Below are 15,497 nucleotides of genomic sequence, written 5' to 3' on the forward strand. Positions count from 1 at the left end.
GAAAGGGAGATGGATTTCAAATAGCGCCTTTGAGGTACAGAAGAAAAATAATCATTCTGGTCTTGAAGGTACACACAGGGCAGGAATGAAAATTTTGGGTGGATCCACAGGGCTGGTATTTGGGTTAGAAACAGGAGATTAAAAAATCTGCTGGAGAAGCCAAAGAGATAGTACAGGGGTTAAGGTGCTTGCTTTGCTTGCAGCTGACCTGGGTGCAGTCTGGAAACCACGTGGTACCCTGAGCATCACTGGAATTGATCCTGAGTTTAGAGCCATGTGTGTGGCCCAGCCCAGCCTCCCAAAACCCACTGGAAAGACAAACTGAAGAGGCAGTGGAGGTCAAATTCTGGGCTAGAGGGCCAAATTTTCTTTAGGAAACAGAGTCTGACTGAAGCTTCTGACTGAGAGTGACATCACAGAAATCCTAAGGAGAGTTAATCTGAAATTAGCCCTAAGTAGACTGATCAGCATGTGAGTCAGAAAGGGAGTCAGGAGATGCAGACTGAAGAAGGAGCATTAAGGGATCTTAATCCCAGAACTGAGACCTGGAACAGAAACAATGGGAGAACAAGAGAACTCCAAAGTGTGACTCCCTGAGGTCAAATCTCTGCTCTACCACTTACCAAGGAAAACGCCAGAAGCCCGGGCCAGAGAGAGAGAGAAAGAGAGAGAGATCAATGGGCTAGTTGCAAGCTTTGTGTGCCAGAACCTTGGCTCAATCCCTGGGCACTGTGGCCCCAAACCAAAAGTAAACTAAAACAAAATAAAAATTAATTTTAAAAAGGCCAGAAACAATTATTCTGCTCTCTTTGGTCCAATTTCCTTTCTCATGACTTTTTCCTCAGTGGGCAGCAGTAATGTTGAAATTAATATAGTGGGTTTCAACCTTTTTATACCTGCATCCTGGAGAGAAGAGGAGGACCATTTTGTACACCACCAAAGCAGAAACAAATAACTATTTATAGTAAGAATGTTTATAAGAGAGTAGCACAGCAGGTAAGGCACTGGCCTGGCACACGGCTGACCTGGGTTTGGTCCCTGGCACTGCATACAGTCCCCTAAGCGCCACAGGAGTGATCCCTGAGCTCAGCGCCAGGAGTAAGCCCTGAGAACTGTCAGTTGTGAAGCCATAGCCAAAACCAGACCAATAACTGGGGCTGGAGGAAAGTACAGTGGGTTGGGCATTTGCTTTGCACGTGGCCAACTGGTGTTCAATTCCTGGCATCCTATATGGTCCTTGAAGCACCGCCAGGAGTAATTCTTTGAGTATAGAACTAGGAATAAACCCTAAGCATAGCATGGTGTGACCCCCCCCCAAAAAAAAATAACCAACAAACAAAAAAGTTTATCACCAAATGCTCAAATGCTATCCCTCATTTGGGGAGCACAGGGAAACAAAGCAAGGCATTAGACACTTCCCAGTAGCAGCCCCAGAACAAAGGACAACAGAGATGCGACTTAGGGGCTGGGGGAGTGGAGGAAGGAGAGCCCCAGGCACTCAGAGGTGGGCATGGTACAGCAGCTCTGCACATAAATGATACTGGTCCAGTTGTTTTTTTTTTAAAAATCATTATAAAAATAAAAGTGCATGTATATCAATATTTACATAGCACCATTACATGATCTATACATGCATTTATAAGAAGAATATTTATCAATATTTATAGTCATACCATTCCATGATCCAGACATGCCATGTGTTCAGTGGCAATAACTTTTCTTGCAAACCTGCAATAAATTTCTGTAAACTGGCACTGGTCTGCTCTCTGGTGGTTGGAAACCACTGAGGTAACATTGAAAACCATGGAGTGAGCCAACATAAAGCAGTCACTGTGACTGGTGCATTGCAAACACTAGCCCAGGTGTTAGCTGTCAGCAGCAGAAAAGCATCTACATCAATAACCCCAAAATTACCTACAGTAAAAGAGGTGCTTCATACACATTTTTAAATTAATTTAACTAATGTAGCAACAGGCTGGAGCGATAGCACAGCGGTAGGGTGTTTGCCTTGCGCTCGGCCAACCCGTTTCCTCTGCCCCTCTTGGAGAGCCCGGCAAGCTACCCGTGGTGTATTCAATATGCCAAAAACAATAACAACAAGTCTCACACTGGAGACGTTACTGGTGCACACTCGAGCAAATTGATGAGCAACGGGATGACAGTGACAGTGACAATGCAGCAACAGTGTGTGCAAGAGAGAAGGCAGTGACTGTGGCAAACATAATAGACCATTTGGAAAGGAATCTGTGGGATCTAGTGGGATTCAGGACAAAGAAAAGTAAGTAAAAAATGATGATGTTGGGGCCAACATCATCGGGGATATCTGGGTATCACTGTACCACCCAGAGTGACAGGGCATTTGCCTTACATGCAGCCAGCCTGGGTTTCATCCCCAGCATTCCGTATGGTCCCGCCAGCAGTAATTTCTGAGTGCAGAGCCAAGAGTAATCCTTAAGCATCACTGGGTGAAAAAGATGATGATGTTGCTTCAGGTCCAAATAAGTCAGAATTTTAGTAATTTTTAATACAGTTTATTTAAGTTGAAATGAGAACTGGTTTAGTAAGAGAAGAAAGATGAAACAATTTAAATAAACTAAATGACAAAGGGGACATTATTTCTCCACTTTCTAAGTAATGCTAACAATGCACTGACTCTATCAGTTGCCAAAAGTAGGATTTCAAAATTAAGATTTAAAATTTTTAGATGTTTAAAAGAAAAAAATACTTATGCATACACATACAGGGGTGCCTGACATCTTGACTTTTTAATTTTATTCTATTTTTGAAGTAACTTGATAATCCTACAACTTGATGAACTGGAATTGCATATCATCAATAAAAAGACCTCTTTGTGAATGCAGAAGAGAGATGCAATTTCAATTTTGGCAGGAACCTTTCATTTCTAAAACTGTAGAAAGGTATTTTTACAAAGGCATTTATTTTATATTCAAAAATAACTTCTTTATAAACATTTTGCCTGATAAAATAATTATTGTCAGTACAGTCAAATCTTTTTATCACTTTTTTAATTACTGTGCTCCTGAGCAGTGCTTGGGAGGCCCCCCAGTGGCCAATCCTGGTGATACTGAGCCCAGCTTTGCATTCCAGATAGCTCAGTGCTCAGGCAAGAAATGCAATGCTGCTTGGCTGGCTGTTGTGGTTCTGGGGGACAACTGGATCACCCCAACAGTAATCAGGGGTCCAGAAGGTCATATCTGGCAGTACTGGAGAAGAGGGTGGCAAACAGTGTCAAGAACTGAGCTCGGAGCCTTGCATATGTGGAGTATATGCTCTGTCTACCATTTAACTACACCTCTACCTCGGTATTATTCTTATTCTTCTGTTTCACCCCGTTTGTTTGGGGGCCACATCCGGATATACTTAGGGCTTACTCCTGAGTCTTAGCTCAGGGAGTGATCCTGCCAGTAGTGATCCCACATGTGAAAACAAACACCCTACCTGCTGTACTATCACTCTGGCCACTGTAAACTGGTTCTCAGGTTTGGACCACAACTCAGAGGCTACTTATACACTGGGGTCACTTTCTGGTGGTGCTCAGGACACTATGCAGTGCTGAGGACCAAACCTAGACCTCCTACATGCAAAGCACGTGTCCTTTGAGCAATCTCCCCATTCTCCTGCCCAGCTATGAATCATAAAACATTTCCTAAAGGGCTGGTGTTTCAAATATTGCTCCACAGACTGTGGCATCTTGAAACTAGTTCAATCCTATAGGTCCCAAATATTGATTACAATCTTGGAGACGCTGCAAGACTGGTGACAGTGTTCAGCCAATGGAACTTAAACAAAATGTACCCGTACAACCTTTACACTCCTGATAAGTACCATACGTCAATATCAACCCCAGTCCCTGCCCACGCACTAGCTAGCTTTCAATGAAAGAGAAACTTACTGCTTCAGAAGTCTAAAGTCAAAATAGTCAAAAATGCAGATTTAAAGTGTATTTAAATAGAGTATATCTTAATAAAGATGAATGATTTCATGAACGGAAATTACTTTGGACTGAGCAGCCTTCACCAACCTGTGTCCTCATTTTGGATATTGAAACCTTCCCCCCCCACCCCAATATTGGTCTATGATTTATTTATATTGACAGAACCTCCTATTCCCTTATTAAAACAAGGCCATCCTAGAAACCGAACTTCAAACTCCCATGTGCCTTCAGAGTCAACACAATTTTACAGGCTTAGGGATTTGAGTGCAGAGTTCTCAGAAAAAAGTAAAATGGCAGAACTCATGAAAGCAGTTTCATCCTGGGGTGACAAGAAAACTGATCCAATTGGACATAGACATTACCTGTGTCGTGACCATGATGATTTTCAAAATCTGCAAACCCAGCTTCCATGGAATCTGGTGCCTGGCTCGGTATTTTTCACAAGGGTTCATGAAGTAGAACTGCAGGTCTTCCCGCAAACATTTCTCTTTTGCCTCAGAATCAAGATGAGCCATTGCATTTCTGCCACAAAAGATTTAATTTCAAATACTTAGAGCACTATTCTCCAGAAAAAAATTACACACACACACACACACACACACACACTTCTTTAACCAATATACTCTTCTTCCCCTTTAGAAATATGAAACAACGGGAGGTAGTTCACATGGCAGAGCACATTCCTGACATGTGTGAGTGAGACAAGCATTGCCTGCCCTCAGCAGCCCCCCAACCTATGGAACTGGTACCAGAATCCCTTGAGCACTGATGGGGGTCGTCCTACTTAAAAAACAAACAAACAAAAAAACAGGAGTATAGAAATCTGATAATTATTCAGGACCCTCTGTGACTGGCTTTCCCATATCCTATTTAAAAGAACCATTCTCAGACCTGGAGAAACAATGGCTATGGTGCTTGCTTTGCATGCAGCCAACACCAATTCAATCCTCCATACCGCATATAGTCCTCTGAGCATCACCCAGAGTGACCCCAGTTCCTTAGTAAGAGGAAAGGATATTAAATACATCTATGGAACTAGATATCTGATTCCTGAAAGAAAATACAATGATGCAGGAAAAAAAAATAATGCTCAGAGAAGGAAAGTAAAAGAACCAGAAAAAAAAAAACTGGAAGGACTAAATCTTCCTCAATTTGACACACACTTAACTTCCTCTAGTATTGAGATGAGGTTAGGTGTTTTGTATAGGAGTCATGAAAACTGCAATTACAACTTCATTAGAAAGAATTAAGTTTGCAGGAGAAAGATCATAACATGTATCACAAATGATGAGAATCACCCATAGGTTTAGAAAAGAAAAGAACTGTTAGTTAGTAGGAACTACTTAGGGGAAATAGAAGTGTCCACTCCGTAAAACATCTAGGAAGCCACTATGGATCCCACTGACCACAGCGGGCAACTAGGCAGCCAAGATTTCAGGAAACAGGAACAATCACGACTCAAGAATTATTCATGAAATACATGATCTGGATTGATATAAGCTTACTAAATGGCACCATTAAAGTATAGATGGAGAAAAGTATCTGTATGCATGAAAATAAGGTCTAGGATAGAACTGAAAGTCACCAGTTCTAAAACACAAAATAACAACCTAAGCAAAAGCTAGAGGTGAGCTACCATCAGTTATTACAAACACTTTCTCTTTCCCACCTAATCAGAACAGTATCACTTATATCACTTGGAGTCCCGTTGATCTTCGATTTGCTCGAGCGAGCGCCAGTAACATCTCCATTTGTCCCTGTCTCGAGCTAGTGCAGTCCAATGATATCTGCTGGCTCCAGGAACAGGAAGAGCCTCAAATCATTCATTCAGAGATTTGACGAAGAAATCTGACCATCTAGTTGGTGAGCGGCCACGAGGTCTTCTGACGTCCCATGGAATCCAATCAGAACAGTGCCAGCTAATTTTAAAGTTACCTCATGCCCGGGGATAATATCGGCATTATTAGATCAGTGACTGAGTCTAGAAGTTTGAAGGGGAGGGGGGCGGGAAGTGGGAGACAAGAGAAAAACTAAAGAAGTTCCCCGCTATTCTTAACCTCACTGGGGTAATATAGCCTAGTGAGAGAACCTGGGGAAGATTCTTGCTTGATCTTGGTTGCAAGAAAGGGCACACACTAGTTTCTACGACGATATCTTGCTTTTATTAGCACTGTCTGCAGAGTAAACAAACTAATCTTTCAGCTTGTAAAACCCTTTCCGTACTCCGGAGGTCTGATTTGTGCTGTCTAACATGGGTGCATGCACACACACACGATCATCACTCGTATTTGAAAGCACAGAGCCAGGGCTTCTAATTATATTAATCTAGCAAAAGAGAGGATTGAAGATTTACAGTGTTTTTTGTTTGTTTAAGTGAGCTTTTTTTTAAGGAGGGGAGGGGCATTTGTCCACATCAGGGGATCATATGAGTACGGGAAATCTCATCCAGGGTGGCTGCAAGCAAAGCAAGCATCCTACATCTTCAACTATTTTTTAGTTGAGGTACATAAGTTTTAATGTATGGATTGTTATATATCACAAGATGCTGCTACTAGATTGGAACACAAGATGTGTGTCTCTCTCTTAAATATGGCAACACATCCAGGGGGAGAAGTTAGCTTCCCAGAGTAGAGGGTTGATGATGAACCCTGATTGGTTTCAGCATATTTCCACCACTTGGGGTTCATGTGGGTCACTTTAAACATTTTATTTAAAAATTCAAATAAAAACTAATTTTGGCAGTATTTGTCCAGCTTAGTAAACTTCTTAAATAAGGGTAAGGGACAGAAAATTTGTTGAAAAAAAAAATTAGATTCATTGTGAAACAAATGTAACCCTACATCACTAGCACTACCCTAATAGAAACTTCATTAGCCATGAATTTTACAAGATAAAAAGTGAGCTGCCTTGCATCCAGGTTCGATCCCTGTAATCTGAGCCCTCCCAGGAATAATCCCCAAGTACAGAGCCAGGAGTAAGCCCTGAGCACTGCTGTGTGTGCCCTCCCCCCAAAAAACCAACAACAATCACAACAAAAAAATAAAAAGTGAGTCTTATCTAAAAAAAAATAGGGGAAAATAGATTTATCAAGTAAACTGTAGAATAGTGGCTATATATTGATTAAAACCACCACTATTTAATGATGAAACTGGCCTAGTTGTATGTATACAGATATACAAAGGTTTTAACCAGTGATATTATGAAGTAAAATATATATGTATATACACATGCATATTTATATACATATATATATATATATGAAGGTGTTAACCAGTAATAATATGAAGTCAAAAGTCACTAAATTTGGGACTGGAGTGATAGGTAGGGCGCTTGCCTTGCACGAAACCGAACGGGGTTTGAATCCCAGCTTCCCATATGGTTCCCTGAGCACCGCCAGGAGTGATTCCTGAGTACATGAGCCAGGAGTGACCCCTGTGCGTCGCCGGGTGTGACCCCCCAAAAAAATATTTTAAAAGTCACTAAATTTAGCAATTCACTTTATCATCCTTATCCATTTGTCCCCTAACAGGAGTGGGGAACCTTTTTTTCTACAAAGAACCATCTGGATATTTAAAACATCACTCATAGACTATACAATACACACAAACGGGCTGTCGGCAGCCAACAAGAAGCACGTCTGTCCCATCATGTACCATGCCAAGACCACATGATTTAATGGGTCTTATATGGCGTGTAGTCCAGATGTTATCCACCCCAGCCTTAAAACAAATTTGACTCAGGACTTGCCTTATATGCAGAAGATCCAGCACCCCCCCACACACACATACAATATTCCTTTTACCTGTTCTTATATAATATAACTCTGCATAAAAAATGTAAACAAATATACATCAGAGACCTAGATGTTCTTTGACAGAATAAATTATCAAAAATATTCGAGAGTATTTCTTTAGTGTTCTTCAACTACAACTTAAGCAGATTGCTTCTTTTGTGGCTCTGCTGGCTAATACAAATGTCTTACTTTGGGAGAAGTTGATGTCTGTTATCTTCGGATCAATAAATAAATAAAAATTGACTTTGGCAGCACCTCTTGTCCTATGGACCTGCTTGACCCCTCGGTTCTGATCAAAAGAAGGGAACTCTGGACATCTCCTACAGTAGACACTGCTCGCTGCAAGTCCAGTTTCCACTCATCTCTCTCCCTGCTCTAGCTGAGGGCAGCGAATATGTGGATAACAAGAGATGCAATGATCAGTGGTAGAGCTAGGCAAGAACTTAGGAGTCCTTGTTTACAAAGATTGGTTGGCCATACCCTGGGTCACTGGGAATCTTCAAAATATTGGGGCCCAGCATCCATGCACAAAAATTCTGTCTTGGAGCTGGAGAGATAGCACAGCGGGTAGGGTGTTTGCCTTGCACGCGGCCGACCCGGGTTCAATTCCCAGCATCCCATATGGTCCCCTGAGCACCGCCAGGAGTAATTCCTGAGTGCATGAGCCAGAGGAAACCCCTGTGCATTGCCGGATGTGACCCAAAAAGAAAAAAAAATTCTGTCTTACTGGGCAGTAGGTTGTGTTGTTTTTATTAAGTTCCTGGATAGTTAAAATATGTGTGCACACTCCCAAGTTTGAAATTCTCTACCTTAGAGGTTATCTGTTTAATCTCCATTTTACCCATATTGGTTTCATTTTAGAGTGAAAAATGAAACCAATACGGGGGTTGGAGAAGGAGGAGCCGGCCACAGTGACATAAGGACAACGATGGTGTATCTCAGGGACTTTGTACAACAAAAAGCAGAAAGATTAACATTATGGTGGCCATGTTACCTTAATAACAGTTTTCTTAAGCTCCTGTCTTACTCTTCCACCAATTTTATTTTTTAAATCTAAATTTTACATTTGGTTTAAGGGAGAATTCTCCGCTACCCTCTCCTCTTTGGAGTCTAAGTTTTCATGTGAGAAATTCACTGAGGAACTCATTCTTTGGAAAGACCTCAGAAATAGTGCTTTTTGGTTATATGGTATATCTTGGCTGAGCAAGAATTTTCAGTCTATCTTTTTTTATTACTATTTTACTTTTATTTTATGTGTTGTTATTTGATCTTAACGATACCTCTTGGAGTTTGTCCCCTTCCTCCCAAATGTTTTAAAAGAACTCCCATATGACTCAGTGACTCTACTCACTGGTATCCCCACGAATACAAAAACATTAATCAGAGGTAGGAAGCTGCCCAGAACAGGCAGAAGTCAGGAGGGCTTTCTTGGAACATTGTACGACTGAACTTTGTCATGGTGACAAAGATACACCATGACAGCTTTGTCATGGTGTATCTCCTGGCGATTCAAAGCAAACAAACAACAAATAAATAAATAACACATTAATTCAAAAATATGTGTTGTAATGAGATTTTCAGAAAATAATAAAACTAAGAAAAACTGCATCTCTCCAGCCTGAACCCACAGCTTCCAAGAACCTGGGTGGTGGAGTAAGGCCCCGCTTGATGACAGCTCACTCTAGGACTGGTGGGTGCTAGCCTCAGAGAGGACAGAGGCCAGGTAATGCACTCATCTGTGACTCAACAAAGAAAGAGAACACACTATGGAAAATGAAAATAAAATCAGAGTGATGACAACAGAACAAACAACAGAAGTTAGCAAGAGGGAGGGAGGGAGTGGACAACATTAACATGATTTAAAATTTTTTAACTTAAAACAATTAATAAATCAAAATAAAATAAAATACATGTTTTTTTAAAAATCCAGTTCGTTGAGGCTCTGGGTATTTCTTTGTTCAAGGATGTGAAGAAGAAAGGATCAAAGAAATAAGCTGGTGGGGGGCTGGAGTGATAGCACAGCGGGTAGGGTGTTTGCCTTGCGTACAGTCGACCTGGGTTCGATTTCCAGCATCCCATATGGATCCCCCAGCACCGCCAAGAGTAATTCCTGAGTGCAGAGCCAGGAATAGCCCCTGTGAATCGCTGGGTATGACCCAAAAAGCAAAAAAAGAAAAAGAAAAAGAAATAAGCTGGGGCTGGAGCGATAGTACCGTGGTTAGGGCCTTTGCCTTGCACGCAACTGACCCAGGTTCAATCCCTGGCATCCCATATGCTCCCCTGAGCACCACCAGGAGTAATTTCTGAACATAGAGCCAGGAGTAAACCCTGAGCATGTCCGGGTGTAACAAGAAGAAGAAGAAGAAGAAAGAAGAAGAAGAAGGAGGAGTAGGAGGAGAAGGAGGAAGAAGAAGAAAAGGAAGCAGCAGCAGCAGCAGCAGCTATGGTCATCTGCTCAGCTCAGCTCTCAGAATGAAAATGTCAGGGTCATCCTCCGAAAACTGACCCTGAAGGATCATAGGATTTGTTTCATTTTCACTAGAGATTTCTATGAAAGATGACCATAACATGTGACAACTTTCAGGGATTTCCCGAAAAACAACCATCCCACTAAGTTCCTACCCAATCATTTCTGACACCCACTGGGCCACCCCAGGCCAACAGGAAGCAGAACTAGGGCTTCAGTCTTTAAACAGTGCTGTCTGCATAAGCCATACCTCCTTTGAAAACAGCTGGAAGAACAGGCTTTCTGGATCAGAAACAAGAAAAGCAAAACCCCATGTCTCAGCAAACACAGATCTCCAAATGCAGAGAAAGGGGGAAAGTGGGAGAAAATGACAGGAATAATAGCATTCCCTTCCTTCCTCTAAGGCTTCCAGAATGCGCCCAATCTGAACAGGGCCAGGCCGATGAGTGTTCCTAAGCAAAAGTAAAATTAAAGGAAGTTAAGAAGTCACAATGAATCATTTTTCTTTGAGTTGATTTATACTGTTTTTGGACAAGCCCAGTTCAGTGTCAGCTGGGGAATCCCAAGATTTGCCCTATCTCTGGCAAGTCCCTCAAGTTGCCATCGGTGATATGATTTGGGGGTGGGGAGGGTGGGAGAGGGTTCTATATTGTCAGGTCTGGAACCTAGAGTGTCACACATGCAAGGCAAATGCTGTTCCCTTGAACTAAGCCCCTGGCTCTGGTATGTTTAAATTGTGGGTCAGGGCTATAGATGAAGTGAAAATGCAAAGGTGCTTCCTTAGTTTGCAGCTGTAGCTACAACATTGGCATATGGCACCCCAGAAACTGAACCCCAGAGACATGATTCCTGAGCACAGAGGCTAATTAACTAATTAAATAACTAATAACTGATCTCCTGGAATTATAGCAAAGCTAATTTTTCACAATCCAGTTTCACTGTCACTAATTTTTGCCTGGCAGATATATATATATATATATATACATATATGTATACATATATACATTTTAAATTGAATCACTGTGAGATAGACACTTACAAAGCTGTTCGTGATTAGGTTTCAGTCATACAGTTTTCCAACCCAAGCCTCCACCAGTGTCCATTTCCCAACAAGTGTCCCAGTTTCCTTCCCGTCACCCTCTACACACCCTCATCCTGCCCCCGCCTCTTCTTTTGGTCATTGTGGTTTGCAATACAGATACTGAAAGGTTGTTGTGTATATTACGTACTTTTTTTTTTTGGCTTTTTGGGTCACACCCAGCGAGGCACAGGGGTTCCTCCTGGCATTGCACTCAGGAATTACTCCTGGTGGTGCTCAGGAGACCATATGGGATGCTGGGAATTGAACCCGGTCGGCCTCGTGCAAGGCAAACTCCCTACCCACTGTACTCTCGCTCCAGCCTTTATTGCCTACTTTTTTTTTTTTTTTGCTTTTTGGGTCACACCTGGCGATGCACAGGGGTCACTCCTGGCTCTGCACTCAGGAATTACCCCTGGCGGTGCTCAGGGGACCATATGGGATGCTGGGAATCAAACCCGGATCGTCTATGTGCAAGGCAAACACCCTACCCGCTGTGCTATCTCTCCAGCCCCCCTTATTACCTACTTTTAACACTCAGTTCTTGTTGCCCAGTAGGTATTTTAGGGAAAACATAAAATATATTCAAGAATGATAACAAAATATACCCTTCAAAAGAGATGGAAGCACACTGCCGCCCACACCTGGTGGAAAAGAAATAGGACAGCTGACCTCAAAGCAATGTCTTCATACCAGGAAAAGGGGACAGAAACCTAAGCTCAAGACAGAGCAGGAGGAATCTGGAGAGAGAGCCTATTGCTGGCCTTTGTGAGGTCCTGATTCTCCAGGACCATGTGTCCTTGCCAGGCGTAGCCATGGTGGCTCCCAGAACTCCAGCACTGAAGCTTAGCTGGACGGAGGCAGAGAAAAATGACAAGGAACACCCCGCCCCCGCCCGCCCGCCAGATGATTGCCAACACAAGCAAGTCACCAAGTCAAAATATCACTGTATCGCTGTCATCCCGTTGCTCATCAATTTGCTTGAGCGGGCACCGGTAACGTCTCCATTGTGAGACTTGTCGTTACAATTTTTGATACGGAAAAGAAAATTACAGGCTGATTAAAATGAAATCTGGGGATCAAATCACTTTTCTTGAAGCCCTTCACATGGGAATTCAGAGCTCTCTAAAGGGTGATTTCATGCTTCAGAACGGACTTGTGGTACTTCAACTCCAGGCCTGGGGTGAAAAGAGCAGCCCAGGATAGAGAGATGGTACAGTGTGGTAAGGGCACTTGCCTTGCACAAGACTGACTGGGGTTCGAAGCCCCAGCTCCACATAATGGTCTCCCAGTCCCTGCCAGGAGTAAGCACTGAACACATCTGGGGGTGCCTCACTACCTCCACAAAACCAAAAACAACAACAGCAACAAAATTAGAGAGAAAAAAACTCCCATGCTCAGGGAAAAGTCCATTTTCAACTTGCCTAACCCACAGACTTTTCTTGGGCTTACTATCTTACTATGAAACCACATGTACAGTGAGCCACCTGTTTTTCCATTAAGTTTTAAAAAACCCAAACTTGCCTTATTTTGGGTTTCACTTCACATTAGAGAACTAGTAGAAGAGGTCAGCTTGTGAATGTAACATTTCTAACTTTCAGTTCTGTATTCTCTGCTAGTCTGTTCAAAATCTGTCTCACGGGGCTGGAGCGATAGTACAGCGGGTAGGACATTTGCCTTGCACGTGGCCAATCCGAGTTTGATTCCCAGCATCCCATATGGTCCCCAGAGCATCTCCAAGTGTAACTCCTGAGTGTGTGATCCAGGAGTAACCCCTGTGCCTCGCTGGGTGTAACCCAAAAAGAAAAAAATAATTGTCTCCCTATTCCTCCTACCTGGCCGAGGGGATACATGAATTATTTTATTATTTAGGGGAAAAAAAACCTTTGATATGTGTTTCCTTTGGAGAAAAGAACAGGATGACTTCTTCAGACACTGCATCAGGATTCTCCTATTTTTAAGTGCATGAGATTCAAAATAATTGACACTATCCCAGTGCCTTCTGCACAGGAACTGTTGGGGAAATGTGGAAAATATGCCTACATTTAAGGGGCACAAACTTGTATAAATTATGCTAAAGGAGCAGGTGTACCTATAGAGAGTTCGGGATTATGAGAGTCCACTTAAAGCATGAAAAGGAAGATGAGTTAAACATCCCTAGAGATGTCTGACTCAATACCAAAAGGCTACCGGGTCCCCCAGCTTATGTGATTTGGTTTACACATCTAAAAGTTGGTGAATAGTTCCTGGAAGTGTGACGTCCACATTCCACTTGTGAGAAGAAGCAATAAGTTCCCATAACATAAAATATCACAGTCCCAGGCCATGGAGGAGGCTTACAGGGTTGGTGCTCAGGCTTTAGCTGGAGGAGCCCCAAGCTTGATTCCCAGCACTACAGGGTCCCCCAAGCACTGCCGGAACAACTCCCCAACACTGCTGGATTTGGACCCCAACCCAAACTCAAACTAAAATATCAGAATTAACACTTTAACACCCTGTCAGTTTCTCCGAATTTTCCTACTACTGGTTCCTCATTTGACTCTCAGTTTGTTTTTGACGTTTCCGGCTGGTCCTGTACCACCAGACACAGAAATTCTTCAAATCTGAGTCCCTTCAAAAGCTATTTACGTTACACCCCAAGTGTGTGTCCTCTATTGGAAGCTTCTAAAGAGACTTACTGGATATCAGCCTGCTTAAGTCCCAAAGGAAATGTGCTAGGAAAAAATATGGGAGTCCAGATTAAAGAGAGGAAGATTGTGTGCCTCATCCAATGTGAGCACAGACCTGTTTATCAGCCCAAGCAGAAGATGGAAAATAAATGGAGAGTTGATCTGTTCCCCTATCCGTTAGAGCATTACTTAGACTAAGAGAGACAGGAGGAATGTAAAAACATCTACCCATCCGCCTCTTAAAAACAGACACCCAGAGAGATCGCCTTAGCCTCTGCAGTTTGGTTTGCACATCAAAGTTGGTGAGTAGTTCCTGAAAGGTGACGTCCTTAAGAGAGAGATTTACATTACATGATACCCAATTATTTCATTATGACATTCACAGGTATGTACAGTCTGAAAACTGGTACCAACGTTGTATCTTCTAATTCAACATCAGTCTTTTAAAGGTCTAAAAAATACAGGCCTCACTTGATTGGAACAAGCTCAATAATTTTCTGGACAGCCACTAGGAATCAAATAAATTCTCATTTATTCTGGCTCCTTTGCTAGCATTCACCTATTTATAATATCAAGAGCGCAGAGCAGAAGCAAAGGCGGTTTTGTACACTATTTTAAGAACTTTAACAGCCCCCCACTGTATTTGTTTGGCAAGCAGGGAAGGGGGCAGCAAGGGCTGTTTGTACTCACCACCCCCTGGCTCAACTTGGCCGCTGGCGATGACGGTTCGGGCCGCGGAGGTGGGGCCTTTTGGCAGCGCCAACGCTGGCACTGTAAGCCTTAGCCGGTGGCAGTGGAATTGGGGTTAACCACATCACGACCCTCCCACCTGGGGGAAAAGGCCTGTTTGTTCCGAAAGGCAAAGCAAGCAGTTAATAAAAGCATTCATTCCCCAGGCGGCGAGAAAGTTCGTGTGCAGAACAGCAAAAGCTACGCAGCCTTGCATAAAGGATAAAGATTTTTTTTTCTCCAAGCCATAGATGCTGTCAAGATGCAGCTGAGGCGGGGGTGGGGCGGGGGGTTCCTCACCTGAAGGTTAACCTGAAAGCCCCTGATTCTCTCTGTGCATTCGGGGTCTTGGGCGAAGGGCGGCTGGACTGCCGGGCCACGCCTCCGTCTTGCAAACTTTCCACGGTCCGTCGGAATTGCGCGGAAAACACGGTTCGGAGCCCTCCCCTCCCCGACCCCCAGGTGTGGTCCAAGGACCGGGCGCGCGTGCTCTGAAACTGGGGGTCCCTAGACAACCCCGGTTTCTCCCCGTCCTCCTTGCTCTCCTTCCTCTCCTGCGGCCCGGAGAACGCAGATCAGGATGCGCCAAGCCCAGGTTGGGGGTGCTGGGGCGGTGAGGGTCGGGGGCGCCCCTGTCCCGGCTGCCCGGCGGCGGGAGTCGGGCTTGATCTGAGCGCCCGCCTGGGCAGTGGCGCGTGGCCTGGCGTTCCCGGCCCGCCCCAAGTCACCACCCCCTGCCCGGGTTCCTGCGGCGGCGGCGGCGAAACCGTCGGGGGGAGGGGTGGGAGGAGGTAGTGCCCCGTTCA

At 43.7% G+C, this 15,497-nt stretch overlaps 1 protein-coding gene across 1 annotated transcript in view; it reads right to left on the reverse strand.

Annotated features, from left to right (window-relative positions):
• Window positions 1-15,106, reverse strand: part of MCOLN2 (mucolipin TRP cation channel 2) — a 61,293-nt gene extending 46,187 nt beyond the window's left edge. The window contains exons 1-2 of the mRNA XM_004603317.3: window positions 14,992-15,106; window positions 4,318-4,477 (exon numbers count right to left, since the gene is read on the reverse strand). Of these exons, the coding sequence (XP_004603374.1) occupies window positions 4,318-4,470 (153 nt within the window). The 5' untranslated portion in view covers window positions 4,471-4,477; window positions 14,992-15,106. The remainder of the gene's footprint in view (window positions 1-4,317; window positions 4,478-14,991) is intronic.
• Window positions 15,107-15,497: the final 391 nt, after the last annotated feature.

Source organism: Sorex araneus, chromosome 5 (genome assembly GCF_027595985.1).
Source record: "Sorex araneus isolate mSorAra2 chromosome 5, mSorAra2.pri, whole genome shotgun sequence".
Lineage (NCBI taxonomy): Eukaryota > Metazoa > Chordata > Mammalia > Eulipotyphla > Soricidae > Sorex > Sorex araneus.